This window comes from Seriola aureovittata, chromosome 17 (genome assembly GCF_021018895.1).
Source record: "Seriola aureovittata isolate HTS-2021-v1 ecotype China chromosome 17, ASM2101889v1, whole genome shotgun sequence".
In the NCBI taxonomy this organism is placed as follows: domain Eukaryota; kingdom Metazoa; phylum Chordata; class Actinopteri; order Carangiformes; family Carangidae; genus Seriola; species Seriola aureovittata.
Window position 1 is genome coordinate 21,094,186 of NC_079380.1, and position 22,994 is coordinate 21,117,179.

Here is a 22,994-nt window from a genome sequence, read left to right on the forward strand (position 1 = left end):
TAATAGACACTTTATTAAAAAATAAAGGTTCTGTATTTAAAATTTTACTCATGTACAGAAGGTTAATCAGCAAAGTGCTTCAAGGATCAGGTGTGACATTAAGAACATATTTATTGTTTGAAGTTTAGGTCATCCAAAGCTCTTCATCTTGTCACGCAGATAATCACTTCTTGACCTCCTGAAAAAAAGCAAAAAAGATAGATGTTATTATCCTGTAACTTCTCATTTTTTCCTCAGTAAAACGTTTAAAAAATGTAAATACTCGCTTCTGAACATTTATTTCACATCAAACGTGTTGTTTTTGCAGACTTTTACTCAGTGGTGGTAAAAACAGAATGCCACTACAAATACCAAGGTGTTCTCTCGATTGTTAAATCGTCAGACATGCCCTGAACGTCTCAACATGTCCAAATAGGAAGATTAAAACCCACATAATGAGGGAAGCTGCACCCTGATGAAAGAAGGCTGCAGAGTCTTGCATACTTTGTGTGACATGCCAAGGCAATCAGCACATTAAAGGCTAAACCACTTCTATTTCTCTCTGGATACAGTATATAATCATGTATATAACAGCTGTTGATATGTGTCATACCCCAAAGTGTCCCCAGCCTTTGATCTCATTATAGAGAGCGTCTCCGGGACAGGAAGTGTTCACCACCTGTCTGTGGCCGTGCAGGATGAAGTCAGCTACCAGCCGCCCACCGCCGACAGCGCAGGACGCCAGCTGATCCCTCACCAGCCTCATGGAATGCCGGGAGGGCAGACTGGCGGCGTAGTCTCCGATGAAGGAAACGCCGTAGCCTATGGAGTTGTGCCCGAGGGTGTGTGCTCCTCGCCAGTGCCAGCCTCGGCCCTCGTAGATGTTTCCGTCGGAGCCTGCGACAAAGCTGTAGGAGCACAGAGGATATTGAGACTGTGTAAGTTAGTTAGGTGCAAAAATTTGAACACCCGCACACGGAGGCCCTGAAGTCTGACTGACCTGTATCCTATGTCGTCCCAGCCTCTGTCGTCCTGGTGGAAGCGCTGCATGGAGCGCATGTCTGCAGAGCACTGCTGGAAGGTGAGACAGGGCTGGCTCGGTGTGTGAGTGTGGTGGATGTACATGAAGGAGAGAGGCAGAGACAGGTTGGTGGGTGTCCCTCTGTACGGCTCTGCACCCCACATACAGCGAGGTATGATGGGGGGGCAATCTGAAACAGATGTTTAACCAGTTAGTAGCTGGTTACATGTAACTGGACTTAAGTTAAGGGATAAGTGATCAGTGTTTCCTCTGTGGTTTGGTCTCATGCTCACCCATGTACTTATGGAAAAACTCTTTAATTCCCTCCTTCACCGCAGCCATCAGCTGTTTCCTGTCCTTCACCTCCATCTTTGATCGCCCCTTCAGAGTCCGCTGCAGCTCTACTGACTTCATCACCTGTCTGGCCAGCAATGGAGGGACGACCAGGACTCTGAAGTTCTCCCTGCGACGTCGGCTGATGAGGCGAGGGGCGGCGTCCAGTCCTCCGTTGTCCAGCTGGTGGCAGTAGTACTCTGCCAGCAGACTGCTGAGCTTGAGAGGACGTCTGGCTTTGGCAGAGACCTCCATCCCTATAACCGAGCCATCCATGCCTCCGTTGACCTGAGCGGTGGTGAGCAGAGCGGGGAGGTCCGAGAGGGTGAAGACTCGAGGAGAGGTTAAGCTGTCCCAGCAGCCGTCAGGTCCCAGACGCTGGGCGAGAGGAGAGCTGCGCCTGAGAGGACGGCTGAGGTCTTTGGCCAGAGTGAGCTGGTACAGACCCCTGACACGCCCATTAGACTTGGAGAGGAAACCAGCCTCGATGCCCAGGAGGAGCGGCGCGAGGGCCACGGTGGTGCCATCAGAGGTCAGAACCACACCTTCCTCTCTGCCATCATCAGTCACCCTGTGCCGCACAGCCTTGCTGATGTAATCCGAGAGGCCAGCGTCCATGTGGGGACCACTGGGGTCGACTCGACCGAGGAAGTGCTGGATGAAAGCATCGTCTAGGCCAGCGGCCCGGCGCAGCCTCTTCAACACGGCTACTGGCTCTGCCCCAGGGTCCCCATCCTCCACCTGCTTCACCGCCCTGATGAAGTCATCCATGCGGCGGGAAAATGAAGCTGGAGACAGAAAACACAAAAATGTTTCTGTCATTCACATGAAAACCCATCTCTCCTACCCTACACACACTTGGATTATATCCATAAACACACACACACACTGTGGTCAACAGTGAGTGGAGCTAAGTAGAAAGAGCCCCAACATGGGGAGGGGCCTCACAACGCCTCCCTTTAAAGGTTTATTTTCATCAGTAACTTTGAACATTTATGTAAAATTATGTTCCTCAGTAAAAGAACTAGAAGTGTGATTGTAATACAGATTACATCAGTGTTTTAGAATAGTTCAGTAATAGCACATAATGTGGCTAGATCGTTAGCTTGCTGATAATCAGAATCAGAAATATCTTTAATGATCCGTGCACAACACGCAGTTAGAAAAGAGGAAGTTGAAAGTAAAAACTACTTGATGATAATGATAGTGATAATGATAAATACACAGTAAGTGAACAGAAAAATGTACAAACAACATGAAGTAGCATCGAATAAAGTTTCAGAAACAACCACAGAGAGTGAATCAGCAGCAGCTCCATCACCACTATGATCTCAGATTACTGAAGGTGTCAGACAAGCTGTGTTTTGATCGGTTTTACTGCTGTGCTTTTATTTATAACATGTTGCAACATACTGGGCCAGCACTCGTTGGAAGATAATCCACCTTAATTCTGTGAATAGAAATAATGCTGTAATGCCCCATGTGTGTAGAGATTGTGCAATTTCTTAAATCTGTTATAAACACTTCATTACTAATTACAACTGATAACCACATGTATTTGTTTTTTGACTGTTACTTGTACAGGCATGACAATATCAAAAGTTAAACTGAGGCTGCATATGTACACGCCTCAGGTTTTTGTGCTACTCAGCTTATAGTATGAAAAAAAGCTGATATTTTATCTATTGTTTATTATCAAAAGAATAAAAAATAAAAAAAATTCTAAAAAGAGTCGAATTTGCCAAGTAGTTACAAAATTACAAATCTCATCTGAGAATTTATCTGGCTAATAGTCAGAAAAAAAAGCATAAGTGTGCTGAAATTGGCTTTTGACAGTCTGAGTTGTTGCCTTTTTATTGCTTAACTGTTTTGTACTTTTAATGTGAGATTTTTCACTTGTGTTTTATGTTTTTTTATATTTATTGTTATTGTACAGCAATTTGGTCAACAGTGTTGTTTTAAAACAACAAAAAAAGTGCTTTATAAATAAAATTGGATTGGAAAATGAATACAGTTCCTTGATCTGAAAAGTGTAAACAAATGCTCTTACCTTCTGTGTGTGTGCTGGCCAAGACCACAACGAGGGCCAGGGTCAGTCTCCAGCAGCCTTTCTTCATCCTGAGCCTCGAACACCTTCAGCTCCAAATGTTTGTTACTGTGTCACCTCTCTCCCATTTATAGAGTCGTTCACGTGCAGATTAGGGGTGGGTGCTTATGTAACAGCTGTACACATACTGTAGATACGTGTGCATTTAATCAGTTGGTGTGGCCGACTGAGCAATGTGGGAAAATGGCACCTGTGGTGTGGGAAGTGTAAACCCGTGAGTCCTTTCCTGCTAAAGGTTTTCCTGTGTGCCTCACAAAAGCGTCGATGTGACCGACCTGGACATTTTTGAGAAATTCACAAGTTCTGTAATAAATTTCAGTCTTCTCGTTTGTGTCGTTAATGGAGCTGCTACTTGTGAAACGTACTTTCTGGGAATATTATCAGCCAGCAGCAAGCTCTGCATTATTGTACAAATCATAGGCACTCCTCTCTGAGGCAATACGCCGGCTCTTGTTAATGTCCAGAAAACACAAAGCCAGGCTGCAACATTGAGGAACTCCCAAAACCAATGAATCACATGTGTGCTTTGTGGCAGTGACAGAAACATATCTGATATACTGATTATTGATGAGCTGCTGGTTTATATGTGCACACAGACATTGGTGAAAGATCCACTGCAGTAATGCGTTCACAAACTGTTGAGGTTATAACTCACAGACCGGTGGTTACAGCAGTCACATAAAGACAAGAACAGGAAGTGGATGTAGTCTATGGGTGCGCTGGAAAGTACATTGCAGAAGGTCTTAGATGCAAATGAAGGTTAATGTTAAAGTTGCAAATCTAGCATTATTGTAATACGGATTTCTATAAGGAAGAACAAGAGAGAAGGTCACGCTCACAAAACAAACGGGAACATACAAAAATCAAAATCTCTGCAGTTTTTGAGGCTGGTGTGCAGATGACCGAGAGGAAAAGTGTAGATTGAAACTAAACTAAAAAAAAAACCTTTTTTCACAGCAGATGTTTGTTTTTTTTCCTCATCAAATTCAAGTGTAACTAATTACAATAATAACAGATTGCTGGAACTGAGCCATGTTATAGGTTTCACCTTTGCTTTTCCTGCCCAGACAAGTCACTGAGTTTACAACAGGTCTGATTCATATACGAACAAAGAAACAGTGCTATGATGTTAGCAAAGCATGTTCTAGATTAGATCTATTCAAAAAGAGAAATGGCGTGTAAAGAAGACAAGACAGACAGGGGGGAAAAAAAGTCAGTCAGTCATTCAGCACATCAGTCAAATCCAAAATATGTGTTGCTCCAGGGTTTACTGTCAGTGTGGGAAGTTTAACTTGTATTTTTCATTAGCACAACAGAAACTCAAAATAAAAATGCAGTTCATCAATCCATGTACTGTACTACGCATATGTAGGCTATTATTTTGTGTATATTAATTGTATAAGACATAATCTAGTTTACGGTGACCTTTTGACATGATACTTTGAAATTATCCTGTAGGATTAATATTTTTCTGATGACCTATGGACACTGTCCTTGTCTAGTAAACAACAAAATAAATGAATAAAAATAAAATGTAGGTACAGTAGACTACTGTAAGTAATTATATGTATGAGCCAAGAATGGAGCTTGTGATAATAGACAAATCATATGAGAAAAGCAAAATTTTTCAGGTTTTCTGTATTTAAGTCTATTGTCTATTGTAAGTACCTCCCCGGTACAGTAGGTGGCGGTATACAGCTTGAGTTGTGTAGTGATCAAACCACAGAGGCGGAAGTTGAAGAAGAAGAAGGAAGGAAGGAAAACTGAACATAATCTGATCTACTTGTAACAAAGGTTCGTTTATGTATAAAGACCTCACTTATAGAAAAATCATGATAACTGATATCACATATTGTATACTCTGTATTTGTGATTTTATATCGTGTAGTATTCATGTCTCCGCTCCTGGCAGGGCGCGCATCTTGACAGGAAGTATCAGCTAGCATCTGTGGCTAGCTAGCTAACAGCCAGTGGTCAGCAGCTGTTTCTCGGGGGTTGAACGGCTCAAACTGGGCAGTATTATAAACACTGCGGTTATAACAGCCAATCCCGTGTGTTGATAAAAGCTATCAGAAATGTGTAATTTGTATTTGTACTGCGTGGTTTAGATATAGGGAGATCTGGCCAAGCGGAGCCTGTCGATAAGAAGTAGCCACAAATTTGTCCTTAATCTGTGATGGAGGAGACCTCACCGTGGAGGCCGTGGTGGGGAAGTGGCATTATTGTAGCCTAATGTCATTTTATGTCATTATTGGTAATGACTCGCATTATTAATGGTAGGGAATTAGCCCCCGTTTGTGCCTCTAATGTGTTTCCATTATAGCACATTTGAGTTACGGAGCTAAGCAGCTTTTCCCAAAATAAAAAAAAACCCGTGATCTGTGATAAAATAAACCCAGAAGTCGTGATTTCTGTATGAAGCAACATGATGGATGTGAGTCACATGTGCTTCCGTCCCCACCTACTGGTTTATTTACATTATGGGTAATGTGGCAAGGTTAAACCCCTAACACTGCATTACTTTTAACTAAGAATTATAATTTTTACTTTTAGCAAAGTAATTAAAAATATTTATCTTACACTTAACTTTCAGATAAGTGTTTCACCTGTTTGTAGTGAAATTTTAGGTAATTATTTCAATCCTGTGTCCATTACTTTTGGCTAATTATTTTAAACTGTTGAATAATTTACCCATTACTTATACCTGACTGTTATGACTGCTATCTCACTAACTAGTTTGTATGCCTCAATGTCTCCTTTATCAATTTGTAATTTTATAATCAATTTTTATGTTCAATTTTCCACTTTCCTCTTTAAAAACAAACAAACAAAAATAAACATAGGTATATGTGTGTTTGTGTGTGTGTTTTTTCACCTCCTCGTGTGTCATTGGATAATAACCTGCGACTGTCATCACTCTTCGACAGAAAATGGACACAAGGTTCACTCGAGGGAAATCCAGCATCTTGGAGCGGTCGCTGACCCGACCCAAGACTGAGGTCAGCGTGAGCGCCTTTGCCCTGCTGTTCTCAGAGATGGTCCAGTACTGTCAGAGCCGTGTGTACTCTGTGTCAGAGCTGCAGACACGCCTGGCCGACATGGGCCAGAGTGTAGGAGCCAGCATGCTGGATGTGCTGGTGCTGAGAGAGAAGAACGGGAAGAGGGAGACCAAAGTCCTGAACATGCTGCTCTTCATCAAAGTAGGCAAATGTCAAATACTGATGTTATTTATAGGGTACAATAACTTTGTACTTTAGACTCCGTTTTATTTCCTTTTAGGTTAACGTGTGGAAGTCTTTATTTGGGAAGGAGGCTGACAAGCTGGAGCAGGCCAACGATGACGACAAGACTTATTACATCATAGAAAAGGAGCCGCTTATCAACGCGTACATCTCTGTTCCCAAAGAGAACAGCAGCTTGAACTGTGCTGCCTTTACTGCTGGCATCGTGGAAGCCATCCTCACACACAGTGGCTTCCCTGCCAAGGTCACTGCCCACTGGCACAAAGGCACTACACTCATGATAAAGTTTAATGAGTCGGTCATTGCCAGGGACAAGGCTTTGGATGGCAGATAAATAAGACTGGGGAGAGTGGCTGGTTATGTCAATCAATACAGGATGAGGATAAATCATCCAGGTCCAGGCTTGTGTTTGTTCCTGAAGTGTGGGTGACTGACTGAATTTCCTTGTGGTAACTGATGAGATAGCAACTTCATGAATGGATGAATAACTACAACGTACTGAGCCACATCTAGAGCTGAAAAGGTGCAGCTAACTGGTTCAATCCCCAGGGTTTTGTGGATCATCTCACTCGTGTTGTACCTCATGAAGGGACACAAACTTGTTTGCCGTAGATCACTTAAAATTTGTATCTTCATGTCACATTTTTACATCACATCATTCAGAAAAGATAAATATGTTGAATAATAAATTGATCACATTGTTTTGTAATTTTAGAAACTAAACAATGAATCAATCAAAGAAAACATATTACTTGAAAATGAAAGTAATTGTTAGTTGCAGCAAATGCCTGAAAGGGTAGCCATGAAACTGAGTAACAAAAAAAACTTACTGAATAGTGGCTAATTATTTTCCCTGGTGTCTATGTTAACAAAAAGTACTGTAACAATCTCTTTACTTATTTATTTTACAGATAGATGTCCAGACTATTTTTTTTTTCTGTATCTCATCCCAGTTAAACCTCCTTAAAAAAGATTCAGTCAGGGCCATAGCTACTTGAAGACACTGAGGTCACGTCCTCACTGTTTGTTTTCTTTTTAATGATATTTGTATTATTGTAATTGTGTATGTTTGCATACATGTAAATGTACATAGGGGAGTTTACATTCTACAGATAAAACATCCTGGTGACCAAGTGGTTAAGGTTCATTACCATGTAACTGCAATATGTCCAGTTTGATTCCAGCTATGGGGTTTTTGTATCTTACATCTGTTTCTATACAGTCAAAAATATAAATAGAATAGTTTGTCATTTTAGGGATTATGCTTATTTGTATTTTCCAAACTGTGGCAAGTATCAGATGAGAAGATGGATATCTATATCTTGTCTGTATGGTTAAAAAGGAAGATGCAGCCAGTTAGCTTAGCACAAAGTTTGTAAATGTGGTCCACAAAATCCAGCCCCTCTAAAGCTCATTAAGTAAAATGTTATATCTCCTTATGTAAAAACAACACATGGTTGTACTGGGGGTTACGGGCTAGGCTAGTTGTATCCCCCCGTTTTCACTCTTTGTGCTAAGCTAACTAGCTGCTGGCTGTAGCTTCATATACATATACCTATCCATACAATGTCATACACAGATTAAAAAGTGGTAACAATCTTCTCATTGTAAATGTTGGCAAAAGAACAGGTAAGCACATTTCCCAAAATGTCAAACTATTCTTAAAAAAAAGGTTTGAGGACAATGGGGGGGCTCATGACGTCATTATACAAGGCTTTAGCACTGCTGGTAATGTGCTTCTTGTTCTCATTATCAATTGTTTATTTGTCTGTAAATCTTAAATAAAACTTATCAAAGTATAAAAGTGAAATTATGTGCGTCTGAGTCATAATCATAACAAATATAACCAGATGTAAATACCCACGGCGTTTGACTACTTCCGCTTTCGTGACGCACAGCCTGAAAAGGGCCGAACAAACGAACTGCCTGAAAGTGAACGGACCAGCAACAACAAATGTTAAATTTATTCAGCGTCTCAACTTTGTGCTGAGTAACGATTTTCCCCATCAATCAATGTTTCAGTTCGATTCAATTTAATTCATTGTTTTAACCTATGCCTGCACCATACAAGTCAGCCATCTTCCCAGTCAAACAGGATATCTGATAGAGTAAACTCTAAAACTCTGACGCTGTCGGACTTACTTCCGGTACCGGGTAGTTGAGTTCTTCTGCAAACAAGATGTAAGAGGACGAGGGTTCCTGGAGACCGGCATGATGAAGAGGAGGAGAACCGATTACTTTATTTACTGACCGCAGACTACACACTGAGTCATGAGTGATTCACTGACGCCATCTTTTTTTTTTTTTTTGTCGTCCGTATTTAAATCCGAAATGGCGCCAAAACTGTCCAATCACCGCATTAGGACAGTGTATAACTATGCAGAGCTCCCCTCTGCTCGGTTTCTTCCCCTCCGACTCCTGCTCAACCGTCTGTTACAGTTGTTTGTTCCCTACCATGGTTGTATTATTCCAACCTAATATGTCCGATAATCGACCTACATCCATGTTTTCCAAATCGATGGTTCCACAGTTTACTTTTCACATGCTGTTATTCACATGACTCGGCCGAGACTGGGCCCAAGAAATCCGGTGCTGTGAGTAGTTTTGCCGCTTTGTCCCGGGGACACAGGAAAGGAAAGAGTGAACCAGCAAACATGAAGTCCAGCTGCAAGTGAAGAATTCATAAGCTGCAGCTAAAAGCCATGAACTGTACTGGAAGTGAAGGTAAAAGTCCAACAGCAGCTGTGTATGAAGTTTAAAATAATAATAAATAATAATCAGAACATTCATAAAAATACAGTTGCTTACTCTTTATGGGAACTGTTGGGTTTCTCTCTATAATAAAGTATAGGTATAATATTATGATTTGGCACTAAATGAATTGAATGAAAAGGGTTGGATTCTCCTTTAAATGCACAATCCATGATTATGGCATAGTGCTCCATCCCCAAAACATCTGGTGCAGAAAAATAACAGGCTAAAATTATACATATTAAAAAAATATTATTATAGAAGCCTGTTGGGGATTTTATTCAAATGATCATGTAAACTCAAAGATGAAGATGTAATTTTTCTAGGATGACACTGGACTTGATGAAATGAGCAAATCAGGAGAAACAGTCAACAGGTTCCATTTCAAAGTATTTAATTTTTTGCTCGCAGTCAGTCAGGTGTGAGTGGTAATATTTCTACAAATAAAAGTGCACATACAGGTCAAATTCTATCATATTATCTAGAACAAACAACAACTATGAACAAACAACAAGTACATCAATACATTCTCACTTTAAATATATATGTGAGAACAAACCAAGGAGATTAGATGTACTACTTAACAACAAAATAAACATGACTTGAGAAAATATAATGAAATGAACTCACTCAGGAACAAAGGTGAAATGATAGAGGGAAGCAGCTGAACTGAAGGGCAAACAGAGAATGAGCTCAGGACACAGAACAAAGAACATTCAAGGCACCTGTGTGCCACCAGTTAGCACACCTGTTCTCCTGCTGCTCTTCGGTCCAGCAGTCATGTGACCCCACTTCCAACAGTATACATTATTATTTAAGTAAACATTTTTTTAAATGCCCTAAGTAACAGATTAAGTAACCTTAATTAAATTAATAAGTTGATGAATAGCATACATACATGAATTGCAAGACTCTATAATTAATCTATAATCCAGTATTCATTGAAAATGTATTCTCGATCAGTTGTGGACTAGCAGTTAAACACCGATAACAGTTATTAATTGTGTTCATTTTTTTTTACACAGTTTGTTTATTTATTTAACTTAACTCTCCTTAAATTGACGCTGCAGCCGGCACGTTTGTTCAAAACGCGCAACTTTTATTTTGAAGACGAGCTGTTTCTGTTTCCGGTTCTCGACTTCCTTGTTCAATTTTCATGGTACAAGTTGGATAATGGAACAAACTGACGCTTTGGTTCGCTGCATTGAATTGCACGTCTTCATTTCAGTGGGACAATAACAGGCAGCATCGGCTAATGAATGACTCACGGACCCGTGCAATTGTTTTGTTTGGTTACCAAGCAGCAGCAGCACTACAGACATGACATCAGTCACATGACGCAGTCACGTGGTTATCAGGAAGCTGTGCTCTGTTTACCTAGGTGTCATCCATACACTGCGACACCGAGCACCCCCTTTTATTGAGATGAAATCCGGACACGCTTTAATGACATGATTTCACCCGCTGCTCGGTGTTTGTGCCGGTAACGGCTTCCTCCATCTTTCCATCTGTGATCGCCCACGCGTCACCATGGCCTCTTCAAGTTACACCTGCATCCAGGACAGCGCCACAGGTTTGTTGGTACACCATTTCTGTCTCTCTCTCTCTCTTTCTCTCTCTCTCTCTCTTTTTCTCTCTCTCTCCCTCTCTGCCTTCATGGCGCCAGTGAATCTGTGGCTCTCTCTCTCTCTCTCTCTCTCTCTCTGTGCTCCATTATTGTTCCAAATACTATATAATATATATATATATATATATATATATATATATATATGATATCCGGTCCATCTATTCTTTTCTATAGGGTAGGGTCTTACGCTTCGATGTGATCTGTATTATTGGTCTTATGAATCAACAAAGGAAATGTTTACATCATCGTCAAAGAGCCCCGCCTGTTAGATCTAATTTTATTTTTTTTATTCAAGTCCCCATTTGACACAATTTATTTTACAGGTGAGCTCAAGTACAAGTGATCTCAGATTTGATTGAAAACCTGGAATAAAATAAAAAATAATAATAGTTTGTGTTACAAGCTGGAGGTGTGGGGTTTGAAAGAAGAAAGCATGTCTGTAGAAAACAGATTATTTTCCTGATTAATAGTTTGGTCTATAAAACATATTTAAACAATGAAAAATATTTATCACAGTTTCCCAGAGCCCAAGATGAGGTCTTCAGATGTCTCATTTTGTCAGGCCAACTGTCCAAACCTCAAACAAGACAAGGAAGAGAAAATAAAATTGAAACCAACAAATGTTCCTCATTTTTTAGTTGATTAAATTTAATTAAAGATGCTACCCTGCTGTAATGTGGGAAACCTTGGATGGGTTGTTTTTGGAGTGTGACCTAAACCAGAGATTAAACATCTTGATATCTCTGTGTCTTTATGTCCTCCAACTTTATGCAAGTGCCAAATTAAATCACATGATAGCCCTTTTAACATTTTACCAATGCCGATGTTTAAGGCTCATCCTCTATCCCGAATCTTTGTGTTTCCCAGAGAAGGACAAGCTGCTCTCCTCTTTGGCCAGCTATGGGTCCCACGACCTTCTTGGGGGTGGGAGCTCCCGTTCCACTGGTGTGGTGGTCTCTGAGCTCCACCAGAAGCAGGAGGAAGAGGAGGAGGAGGGGGCCCTGAGGAGGAAACTCAAGTACTTCTTCATGAGCCCTTGTGACAAGTACTACGCCAAGGGCCGCAAGCCTTTCAAACTGGGCCTGCAGCTGCTCAAAATCATCATTGTGACTGTGCAGGTGGGAAGAGCTTTATGCTTTAGTCTGACATATAAATTCATACGACCTCAGAACATGATGAGATGTTGCAGTCCAAGAACAGTCTGTTTGTTGAATGTTATGCTGTTGAAGTGCTTTATTCTGACTGTCGTATCTTCGCTCCTGCTTTTACCTGATTGTTGTGTTTTGACGTTGACTCTCAGTTGGTGCTGTTTGGACTGAGCAACCAGATGGTGGTGACATTTAAAGAGGAAAACACAGCAGCGTTCAAACACCTTTTCCTGAAGGGTTACCAGGACAGCGTTCCTCAGGCAGTCCACACGCAGACGGAGCTGTACAACCGCATCCACTTTGCCATAGAGCAGGTAGCCTAATGCTAAAGTTGAATTTTCTCTTTTATCTCCAGCAGCATCTAGCCATGCAAATAGTTTTTAAATAGATTATATTTACTCAGGTTTAAATAATGTCTCTTATTTCTCAGAACAGTTTACATTATAATAATTTTTAATGCAGAAATAGTCCCTGTTAAGTCAGGTCTGTTGATCAGTGATTTCCAGCAGCGCAAACATACGACAGGGAGTGTGTAGAAAAGAATGTGGAGTAGCTTAGCTAATATGAAAAAATAAGAAAATTGGATTTGTTTGAAAATATACATATATATCCTTGTGTTTGTGTTCAGGAAGAAAAATAAACATTCAAATAAGATAATACATTAGTGCAAGGTTGAGCTTAGTATATTTACTGCCACAATAGCCAATAAAGCACAATTTAAGAAAAGCAGACAGCACAGAACACACCTCCTTTACACGACTGTCTGCATTCAAGTGCTTCATAAATAAAGTGTCAGTTTCTTTCACTCAAAGTAGCAGCAATATGAATGAAAACAAAGAGTCTGTGGAAATGCTAACTTCTCCATGAGGCTGCACATTGGTGGTGTGAGGGAAATACTAACAGTATTGGACAAATGAAAGTTTTGACCTGACGTGTTGGGAACCACTGCTGCAGAGGGATGGACACAGAATCTGAATGAAGTATGGTTGAAGCTTTAAAGGTTTTTTTCACCTTCAAAAGAAGATATGAAGATACCTGTGTTTTTGTTAATATGCTTCCAGTTCAGTTTTACTTCTTCACTTCTCTTTTCCCGTCCAGTACATGGCTCTGCCTCAGATCTCACTGGGGAGGTACGCATACGTGTTGGGAGTCGGAGAAAACGGAACTGCGCTGTCCCTCTGCCAGAGGTACTACAGGAAGGGCACCATAGACCCCGTCAATGACACCTTCGACATCGACCCCCATGTTGTCACCGGTAGGACGGCCTTTCATGTTTCAGACTCCCTCTCCTCACATTCAGTTGGTGTTCAGTAAATCTGTCACTGCCTATTTGACTGTAAAAGCGAAAGCATTGTTTTTAATCCAGCGCTCGTATTTTATATTCCCTGGAGGAAATGACTGTGTCAGTGAGTCATTGTGTCGCTGCTCCTGATATGTCGAGAGGTGCCCCGCAACTCTGCCCTACTTTTAAAGGCTTTAAATAGTTCCTATCACAAGAGAAATTAGACATTAAAGGTTTTTTTTTTTTTCCATAAACTCAGTATGTGGCTGCCTTGGGAAAGGGGTTATTTGCATACACCTGCTGATCCTGCAGATATGGCTATTGGCAGTGCATAATAAATCTTGTGGTAATAAATAAAATAAGACATTCAAAAATCAATGTTAATCTCCACGGAGACGATTATGCATTTAAATGCTTTGAGGAAGTTTAGAGGTTTAGTTTAGGCTTCATGTGATGTGGAAAAAGACGATTGGTATAGTTTTTTTTAAAAAAGCCTTCCTCGTGTGATTTTCTTTTTTAGTTCCTCTAATGCTATTTTCAGATTTTTTCCTTTTTCTTTTTTCCAGATTGCATCTGGCTGAGTCCACTGAATTACAGTCCTGGAAACATTGACTACAAGAATTTCACTCTCAAGTTTTACAAGTAAGTTGTTATTCTGTAGTTTTTTTTAACATTAGATACTTAAACAAAAAAAAAAAGGTTTTTCTTTTCTTTTCCAGTTTTAACTTTGCACATTCAGTTTTCTCTGTGTATCTCCAGGTTGATAAATGTAACAATCGACTTCCAGCTGAAGGCCATCAACATTCAGACCATTATAAACAATGAAATCCCTGACTGCTACACCTTCGCTATCACGGTGATCTCTCTCTCCTGTTATTTCTTTGCTTGACAGTGCAGGGCAGATAGAAATCTCTCCTCATTCAACTCTACATTTGCAGTTTTTTCCAATTTGTATTTTAAAATGAGCGAAACATTGAGAAAAGAGTTCAGATAAACTAATGCAGAGGTTGTGTATTCACCCTGGTTCTTGTTTGTGCTCTCAGATCGTCATGGACAACAGGGCTCACAGCGGCAAAGTTAAGATCAGTCTACATAACCAGGCCTCCATAAAGGAGTGTAAAGACCCCAACGTGTCTGGACACGGTGAGTAGCTGGTGGTGGACGAGCTGCAGTGGACACATGATGTGTGGAAACATTCACTCATCTGCCTCCTGATATCAACTCTATTATGTGTCATTTTCTCAACTGCCCTTGATCCCTCTTGTTTCTCTCCTCCTCCGGCAGCGGAGAGCTATGCACGAGAGTTCTTCGATGTGCTGGTGGCGATTGTCTGTCTGTTGTCCCTGCTCCTGTGTGGCCGCTCCATCCTCAGAGGCATCCTGCTGCAACACGTAAGAGAGCAGAACAAACATTTATACAGGATGAATACTTTATTCAACACTGTTTTCATAAAAAAAATTGCTTCAAATGGTGACGCAGGACCAGGACCAGAAAGAGAGAAAACATTTCACCTTAAAGTCCCTACATTAGTTACCAGTTTTTGAAGCACTTCATGGTCTTGCACCAGCATCAATCAGTACAGCCCCTCAGGTCCTCTGGCACAAGCCTGTTGGTTGTTACAAAGTGCAGGACTAAAACCTTCGGCGAGGCAGCTTTCAGCTTTTGTGCTTTTATGGTCAAGGCCGATGGAACAGTCTCCCAGAGGACCTGAGAGCAGCCCCAAGGGCTGAAACCTTAAAACGTAAACTCAAAATGTACCTGGCTTTTCATTAAATATGGTTTTTAGTCATTAGTCACTTTAATTTATTCACTTAATTTTTTGTAATTATGTTCTAAATTGTATTTTATTCTATTTTCTCTGCTTTCTTATTATTAATGTTCTTTGTTTCGGTTTGCTGAGGTTATTATAGCTTTTTAAATATATTTTTATTGTACCTCTGTCAGCTTTCTTAGTTATTTTGTCCTTTTTCTTTTTAGCTCATCAGTCGTCCTGTATGAAAAGTGCTGTACAAATATAGTTTGATTGATGCATACATTCAATCAGACCGTGCATAAGTGATTACATCCATGTTTAAAGCAGGCAGTTTTCTTCTTCTCTGCATCTTGCTGGCACATTGCTTGTTGCTTGTCATCTTACCACCACCTGTAGATCAGTGGAGCGGTGTGAAACCTTTAAACCTCGTCATAAAAACATTGCTTCATGCTGCAGCTGGTGTTAAAAAAAAAACTCCACAACACTGTTGAAGAAACAATAGAAATTTGAATATGACTATTTTCACACAAACTGCTGAACGAGTAGCATCATACACACACACAAGAAATAAAGACTGCTGCTTTCTATATTGTTGTTACTGACAGCTTCTCATTGCATTGGTCATCTCTTTTCCCAGGAGTACGTGCAGTTTTTCAAACACAGACTTGGCCGCAGTGTGAGCTGGGGAGACAGATTGGAGTTCATCAACGGCTGGTACATTCTGCTCATTGTCAGCGACGTGTTCACCATCGTCGGCAGCTTCATCAAAATTGGGATAGAGTCCAAGGTAAGACGGCTAATAACACGTTATTGTGAAGACTGCTCACTGTCTAGAAGAAGCTGTTGCAGAAAAAAAATAACAATCTCAGCCTGTGAAGTGAAAACTGTGGAGTTTTTTTACGGCGGTGCAGTTTCTGGTAATTAATGATGACTGTTGTGATGCAGAATTTCTCATCCTATGATGTGTGCGGTATCCTGCTGGGAACCTCCACTCTGCTGGTGTGGGTGGGAGTCATCCGCTACCTCAGCTTCTTCCAGAAATACAATGTACGTGAAAGACACATGCACAGATACGCACACACACACACACACACACACACACACACACACACACACACACACACACACACACACACACACACACACACACAGTAATGTTACCAGGAGATCTTTTTTTCCCCTCTTTATCTCGCGTGTCTGCCTCGCTGCTCTTTCTTTGAAGTGTAAATATATTTTGTTTTTTCCCTCTCGCTCTCGTTTTCCCACAGATCTTGATTGTGACTCTAAGAGCTGCTTTTCCTAATGTGATCCGCTTCTGCTGCTGTGCGGCCGCCATTTATTTGGGATATTGCTTCTGCGGATGGATCGTACTGGGGCCTTATCATGCCAAGGTAGTGAACACACACTCAGCAATGTCTCAATACAGAAATGAGGCGGCATCATTCAGACCAGAAGTATATGTCAGCCTAATTATCATAAAATGCCCTCTAGCATATCATCTTTGTAGCTATGTATAATGAGAGGAGAAAACTGACTATTAAATATGAATCATGACAACATTACTTTGGTTTACTATTTATGGCTTGCAATATTATGTATGTGTAATGTGTTCTGGTTAAAGGAGGGAAATCAATCAACTTCACAAATACCAGCTAATAAAACCTAACCTATAGCAAAATTTATAAAATACACCACTACAACAAAGTGTTTTGAATATATAAATGAACTTTTTAACACTGACCCCTTGTGTATACAGTTCCGCTCCCTGTCCATGGTGTCGGAGTGTCTGTTTTCTCTGATCAACGGGGACGACATGTTTGTGACGTTCGCTGAGATGGAGCAAAGCGGCACGCTGGTGTGGATCTTCAGCCAGGTCTACCTTTACACCTTCATCTCCCTCTTCATCTACATGGTGCTGTCGCTCTTCATCGCGCTCATCACCGGAGCCTACGACACCATTATGGTACGGCCTGTGGTTTGGTTTCGTGCTGTTACACGTTTCTTTCTGTGCAGTTTTTGTTTAGTCGGTCGGTCACTTGCTCCACTAATTTGGTCCAGACTGAAATATCTCAGCCAATAAACGGATTATCATGACATTTTCTACGGACATTCACGGTTCCCAGACAATGAATAATAATGACTTTTCATCTGCCATAGATCAAAATATCAATATGTTTAATATTTTAGTTTATACCAAGTAACTAGTGACATTCCCATCAGCCTGTAGTTGTACTTTGTGGTTTGTGCTATTTAGCAGCCCTTAGCATGCTAATAAGCTAAACTAAGATGGTGAACAGGTCAAACATAACACCTGCTAAAACATCAGTATGTTAGCATTGTCATTAGCATTTAGCTCAAAGCAGTGCTGTGCCTTTCTGTGTTTTGAAACACGGAAAGAAACGAACAACAACACGTGACGACACGTGAAGCAGCGATGAGGTTTACGTTGAGAAAATGTTGAGCTTGATGTTTGTCGTCCCACAGGCCCAGACACAGGAGCAGGTGCGCGTCACTGACCTGCACGCGTTCATTGCAGAGTGCACGGACACTCCCACCTCTGGCAAGTTCCGTGGGCCTGAGGGGCCGTCGTGCTCGTTCCTCTGCTGCTGTGACTGATGAGGAAGAGGAGGACGAGGAGGAGGAGGAGGAGGGCGGGGATGCACAGAGGGAGTAAGCGGTGTATGTGTGAATGGAAGACTTTTTTTTTTTTCTCTCTCTTTAAAGCACCAAATTTCCACTCCAGTGATAGCTGACTGCAATTTCACTCCTTTTTTCCCGACACCCAGCAGGGACTGTAAATGCCTTGAGAGTGAACCGACTGACCTTGGACTACAGTGTCCTCTGTGCCCGTGTTTGAATTTTGCATTTAAATTTGTGCTGGAACGGTAGAACGCACTTCACTGTCACAAGCCCAATTACCTGCTTCAGCTTTTGTACCGTATGAATAATTTATTGTCTCTTTTTGAAATGTCAGTTTGTTATGGCTTTGATGAGTAGGCGCATTATGCCAGTAAACACGTTCATTGCTGTAGACTGGACACAGGGTCCACCAAGTAAAACTGAATGCACCATATACAGGGAAACATTATTTTTGTGACTCTTGATTATGTTAATATATATATATATATATATATATATATATAGTTGTCATCTGGATCTTCATAGCAGAGGTAGAATAGACACAAGAGACAGCCGGGCGAGCTGGTAAAAAGAGCCATCATAAAGTGCTGTAAGTGTGCATTAGCTTCTGCAGCATTGTCAGTCAAGGCTGGTTCGTCCATTCCCTTTCTCATTTTTCACCCCTTATCCCCTTTGTTCAAGTCCTCCTGTGACTGGAAGGAGATGATGGCTGCACAAGGAAGGACAAGCCCTGCAGGCAACCAGTTAGTCATCAATATGTATGAGCCGTTTCTGCTGTAAAGAGCCAGGTGACTGCACGCTAATGCCCTGCAAGACAGAGCATTTTCACCATTTGGTTTAAAGTGCTCCATTCAAGCATGCAAAATAATATTCTAAAGAGAAAATCAGGATTCAAACAGTGTCAAGTGACGTTTGAAGAAAAGTCTGCCGTAGTAGAAAATTTTAGGATTTACACATTGTGCTAGATCTGCAGTAACTACAGGAACTAATGTTGAGATAAAAGGGTTTGAAGGCTTTCAGCTTTCAGACAGGTTGTAAAACCTTAATATTATGTATTTTTTATGCTGATTATTAATCGTAGTATCATAGACTTTACATAAAACCTAAATGCATTTTAATACAATGCACTCAAAATGTTGTGAATATGAAAATGTAGTCACGTCTTTTCACTACAGTGGATGGTTGCTAAGCTAGGCTAGTAAGAATTTAGCAGGACTAATTCATCTGGTGTACCTTTTTTTCTCCATTATGATTTTAGATTTAGCTACTGTCTTATTTATAGGTTATAAAAGAATGTGGGTAATTAGCTTTAGCTAAGGCTGTTACACCAGCTACCTTTAACTAGCCACTGCAGTTTGGTTTTTACTTGTGAATTATTCATGCTGTTTTTATCCCAGAAAAAAAAAAAAGGTATAATAGGTTTTATGGAAAGGTACGATGTCAGAAGTCAGATTCCTCACTCAGCTCAGTTTTAAGTGTCAGACTTGGACACTGTCATTGCTCTGACACTGAAGCCTTGTGTACGAGGTTAATAACTCATTCATTTTATTTGTGAATGACTTAAGGGCATCTCTACAAACCAGCAGTTCTTCATCAACGCTTTTTAAAGATATCCCTGTTACTATGGAAACTTACTGAAGTGGTAATGTCATTCCAGCGATGCTGTGTAAGGTCAAATGAAGGGCATTGTTCAATAGAAGAGAGACATTCACTGTACAAAAATTTGCATCAGGATAAAAGGGAACAAAAGGATTTCAGATGCTACACGAATGTTTGATGCTTTTGTATTTTCTTTTTTTTTTTGTTCTATTACTGCTTTCTGACATGTTTACTTAAATTAATTGATATTGTTTACAAACACAACAGGTGGAGCATGTGTTTTCTTTTAAAGAGGGTTTATTTACGCACTTACTTATTTGCACTGATGTACAGCTTCGTTTTATTTAAATGTGTCACACGGGAGCCATATAGCACAATGGAGCATGGAGCAAAGCACTGTGCACGTAATGCATCGGTTAATGTTCTCCTGACACTTCTGGGAAGGTTCTTCAATGCAATTTTGATTTAGTGGGAACAGTATTATTGCTCACTAGCTCTGTTTACTTATATTCTGTATGCTGTCTTAATTAATTTACCTCAATAGCTAAAAGGAGTTTATCTGTTACTGTATTGGAGGAAGTTGTACAGGTTTTTACCCTCATTTGTAGTGAATCTTTTCTGTGAAGATGCTGCCTTCTGAATGAAAGTACACATCAAAATAAACTGGAAACACTGAAACTGTGTCAAGATCAAGGTTTTTCTTTTAATTTATTTTCTGTTCCACAGTTTTACTGGTCAATTGATCAAATCTCTTACCATCTACAATACTATCAATAACTGTACTACTAAAAGTATTATTCACTTTAGTTTCTATTTCCACTGGTATGTTTAAAAATTAGTGTTAAAATAAGTTCATTTATCAACCTGTTGCCAAAATAGCCAGAAAAAAACAGTTTCTTCATGAGCCACTAACCAGAGGTTCAGTCCAGTGGTTTAGTGACATTTAACACAAGGGTGAAGATTAACATTTGACGTTTTAAAATGCAGTATGGAGCCTAAAAAATATTTAAATACCTAAATATAATACCTAAAATTATATATGTATTTTAAATAATTAGATATTTAATTTTTATACATTTTATTCCCTTGATTATTTACTATTTTTATTCCTTTATTTTTGGACACTTTGGGGGCTCTGCACCATGTTAACAGAAAGGCTGAAAATGTAGGAGATGTAGCAGTTACCCACTGCATACATTTTTCATGAACTTGGGTGTGATGTGATAGGACGGTTAAGAAAATGGATGAATGTAATACAAAGCTTGGATCTCATGAAGCTGATGAGACCCTCATATGTTGTGGTAGTGTGACACCACTAGAGGGAGAGAGCAGGCTCTGTCTGCAGCCACCAGCAAACCAATCACAGGAAATCAATTCAGTCCAGAAACAATAATGAAATGAGAGGAAGCTAACACACAGGCACACTGAAGGGGGGGGAGGCTGAAACATTAAGAAAGAGAGGGGTTTGTTGCCTTCATTAAAGATAAATAATGCTGAGACGCTGTATAATTAAAGTACTCAACCTTGAAGTCTGCCATTATCACAGACTACCTCACTTCTCAACATAAGGTAAGTGGAGGCAGAGTCGGGCAGCGCCAGCCAAAGAAAATGCACTTTACAAGAAGATGCAATTGGATGAAAATGAGAGAGCATAGGGGACAGACAAGATCAAGGCAGATATGCGCACACTCAGTCCTCTTAGTGCGGTGGAGTGGTATAGTTGTCCAATATCCTTAGTACCAGCATGCATTATTTACCCAAGGAGGCTACCAGGGCTGAGATGAAGCACTTAGAATCAGACTGACAGGAACTGGCCGTTCTGCTCTGGACATCATCAGGTTTCAAGGCAAAGCTGATTAAACCGTCCCATAGAGAAAACACACTGGCATGGCCTTGCAGCTGGTTTCTAGCTCGTTAACTGCATTAACAGGGCGACTCACTACTAATCCTTGATTAAATGACTAGAGTGAAAATCAGAAGGAATCTGAATCCTGAGGACACAGGTTACAAGGTTATTAATCTGTGGTTAATTTTATATATATATATATATATATACAGTATATACTGTGTCTGGCCCACATACTGCAGAAGAACATACATGACATATAACAGTGGTCCATTAATGAGGTTCCACTGCATTATCTGTGCATCTTTCTTCACATGTTGCCGGTCACTGAAGCAACCTTCATGTTAATAATATGCTGTGCTGGCATGTTGCGCTCTTTAGGGAGTCCATGCTGTGCAAACGGAGCAGCAGCCGCACCGGCGTGTGCTAACCTGCATCTGCCTGGTATTCATTCACACACACACCACCATTTTGTGAGACAATGATATTCATGTTAATAGAGTGTGAAGTGTTACACATGGTGATACCTCTCATGCATTTTGAAGCCACTTGTGTTAAGAGGGGTTTGATTTGTGAATATCTCCACAAAAAGATGGCGACTCTGTCTGATGCGATGGGTGTGTCTCTCAGTGCCAGCTGCTTTCTTATGTGGCTTGGCTGGCTAGCGTGAGATTCAGACCTGTTTACAATCTGACTGTACATGCTGGAATACACAAAACACAACAAGAGCATGCCACTATCTGCTGCCTGATAAATAAATAACGAATGTGTTGCCTAAGAGTTTGTCGAAGGTAGAAGATCCCTGACTGGAGGCCAGGTTGAAGGGTTTGACTGAGCGCCAGCCCTTTTGTGCTGTGGCTGCCCCAGCTGGACTGCGGGCCAGGGGGAAAAAACAATGAGATAAATAACACGGGAACTGTGCAGCGGGGTACACAGCCCTGCCCCTTCCTGTCTCCTGCTGCACACCACCGCCCGTGTGAAAAAAACACCTTCCTCTCTTTGTTGCGCCTGTTTGACCATGCCAATACGTCCATCAGCATCAAGCCAGCAGGCATCGAATCCCCCGGAGTCCCCACCCTCTTCCTGGTCTCCTTCCATGTCTCTAATACGCTTGCACACACACCTGCATGCACACAGCACCATCACATGTTCACACAATGAAATCCACTCACAGCTATAGGGCTGTATGTGGGTGCCATTTTCAACTCTGTACAATCTGACCAACTATTTGAATAACTTGATTAATCCTGCAGATATTTCAGTGGGTATCACTTGACCTTCATTTATGATTCAACAGAAAGACAAGTGGCATTGTTGAACGGCAGATAACACTGAGTGTTAGGAATTAATTGATGGGAGGTGCAGGTGAGTAGCCTGAGGTCAGACCACTAAAGAGGTGCACAAACAAAACTTCCTTTGGAAATCTGACTGAGAGAGATAAAGAGTGACATGATATAACATGTTTTTTTTGTTTTGTTTTGGGTTTTTTTTTACCAGTCAGGTGCATTATATACAGTGCAAGTTTTTCAGTTTTGTACCGTATGTTTCCACCTTGAGCTCAGACAAGCAATGCAGGGCCAAATCTCCCCTCTCCAGCATTTGGAAAGAGAGGAGTGCACCACAGGCTCGACATGAAAAGAAACCCATCCAGTACAGACCAGTACAC

General features: G+C 40.8%; 3 protein-coding genes across 3 annotated transcripts; 2 read left to right on the forward strand and 1 right to left on the reverse strand.

Moving 5' to 3' along the window:
• Positions 1–93: 93 nt before the first annotated feature.
• On the reverse strand, positions 94–3,721 carry pglyrp6 (peptidoglycan recognition protein 6). Its single transcript, XM_056400947.1, has 5 exons — positions 3,384–3,721; positions 1,294–2,121; positions 980–1,190; positions 593–887; positions 94–178 (listed from the first exon to the last, which is right to left on the reverse strand). The coding sequence occupies exons 1-5, from the start codon at positions 3,448–3,450 to the stop codon at positions 164–166; spliced, it is 1,416 nt and encodes a 471-aa protein (XP_056256922.1). The 5' UTR covers positions 3,451–3,721; the 3' UTR covers positions 94–163.
• Positions 3,722–5,146: 1,425 nt separating this feature from the next.
• Positions 5,147–8,492, forward strand: LOC130184870 (trafficking protein particle complex subunit 5-like). Its single transcript, XM_056400959.1, has 3 exons — positions 5,147–5,234; positions 6,368–6,640; positions 6,720–8,492. The coding sequence occupies exons 2-3, from the start codon at positions 6,371–6,373 to the stop codon at positions 7,014–7,016; spliced, it is 567 nt and encodes a 188-aa protein (XP_056256934.1). The 5' UTR covers positions 5,147–5,234; positions 6,368–6,370; the 3' UTR covers positions 7,017–8,492.
• Positions 8,493–10,628: 2,136 nt separating this feature from the next.
• mcoln1b (mucolipin TRP cation channel 1b) lies at positions 10,629–20,160 on the forward strand. The gene is made up of 13 exons (XM_056400945.1): positions 10,629–11,006; positions 11,928–12,178; positions 12,361–12,522; positions 13,307–13,463; positions 14,057–14,132; positions 14,250–14,346; positions 14,534–14,633; positions 14,775–14,881; positions 15,881–16,030; positions 16,189–16,290; positions 16,512–16,634; positions 17,000–17,206; positions 17,728–20,160. The coding sequence occupies exons 1-13, from the start codon at positions 10,964–10,966 to the stop codon at positions 17,857–17,859; spliced, it is 1,707 nt and encodes a 568-aa protein (XP_056256920.1). The 5' UTR covers positions 10,629–10,963; the 3' UTR covers positions 17,860–20,160.
• The last annotated feature ends 2,834 nt before the right edge of the window (positions 20,161–22,994 follow it).

Bases quoted from the DNA above. Each gene is read 5' to 3' on its own strand.
- pglyrp6 (XM_056400947.1), bottom strand. From the start codon at position 3,450: ATGAAGAAAGGCTGCTGGAGACTGACCCTGGCCCTCGTTGTGGTCTTG. The intron at 2,122-3,383 runs GTAAGAGCATTT...TTCTGTCTCCAG, and splicing joins GGCCAGCACACACACAGAAG to CTTCATTTTCCCGCCGCATG. The intron at 1,191-1,293 runs GTGAGCATGAGA...CATCTGTTTCAG, and splicing joins GTTTTTCCATAAGTACATGG to ATTGCCCCCCCATCATACCT.
- LOC130184870 (XM_056400959.1), top strand. From the start codon at position 6,371: ATGGACACAAGGTTCACTCGAGGGAAATCCAGCATCTTGGAGCGGTCG. The intron at 6,641-6,719 runs GTAGGCAAATGT...ATTTCCTTTTAG, and splicing joins ACATGCTGCTCTTCATCAAA to GTTAACGTGTGGAAGTCTTT.
- mcoln1b (XM_056400945.1), top strand. From the start codon at position 10,964: ATGGCCTCTTCAAGTTACACCTGCATCCAGGACAGCGCCACAG. The intron at 14,634-14,774 runs GTGAGTAGCTGG...CTCCTCCGGCAG, and splicing joins CCCCAACGTGTCTGGACACG to CGGAGAGCTATGCACGAGAG. The intron at 16,291-16,511 runs GTACGTGAAAGA...GTTTTCCCACAG, and splicing joins GCTTCTTCCAGAAATACAAT to ATCTTGATTGTGACTCTAAG.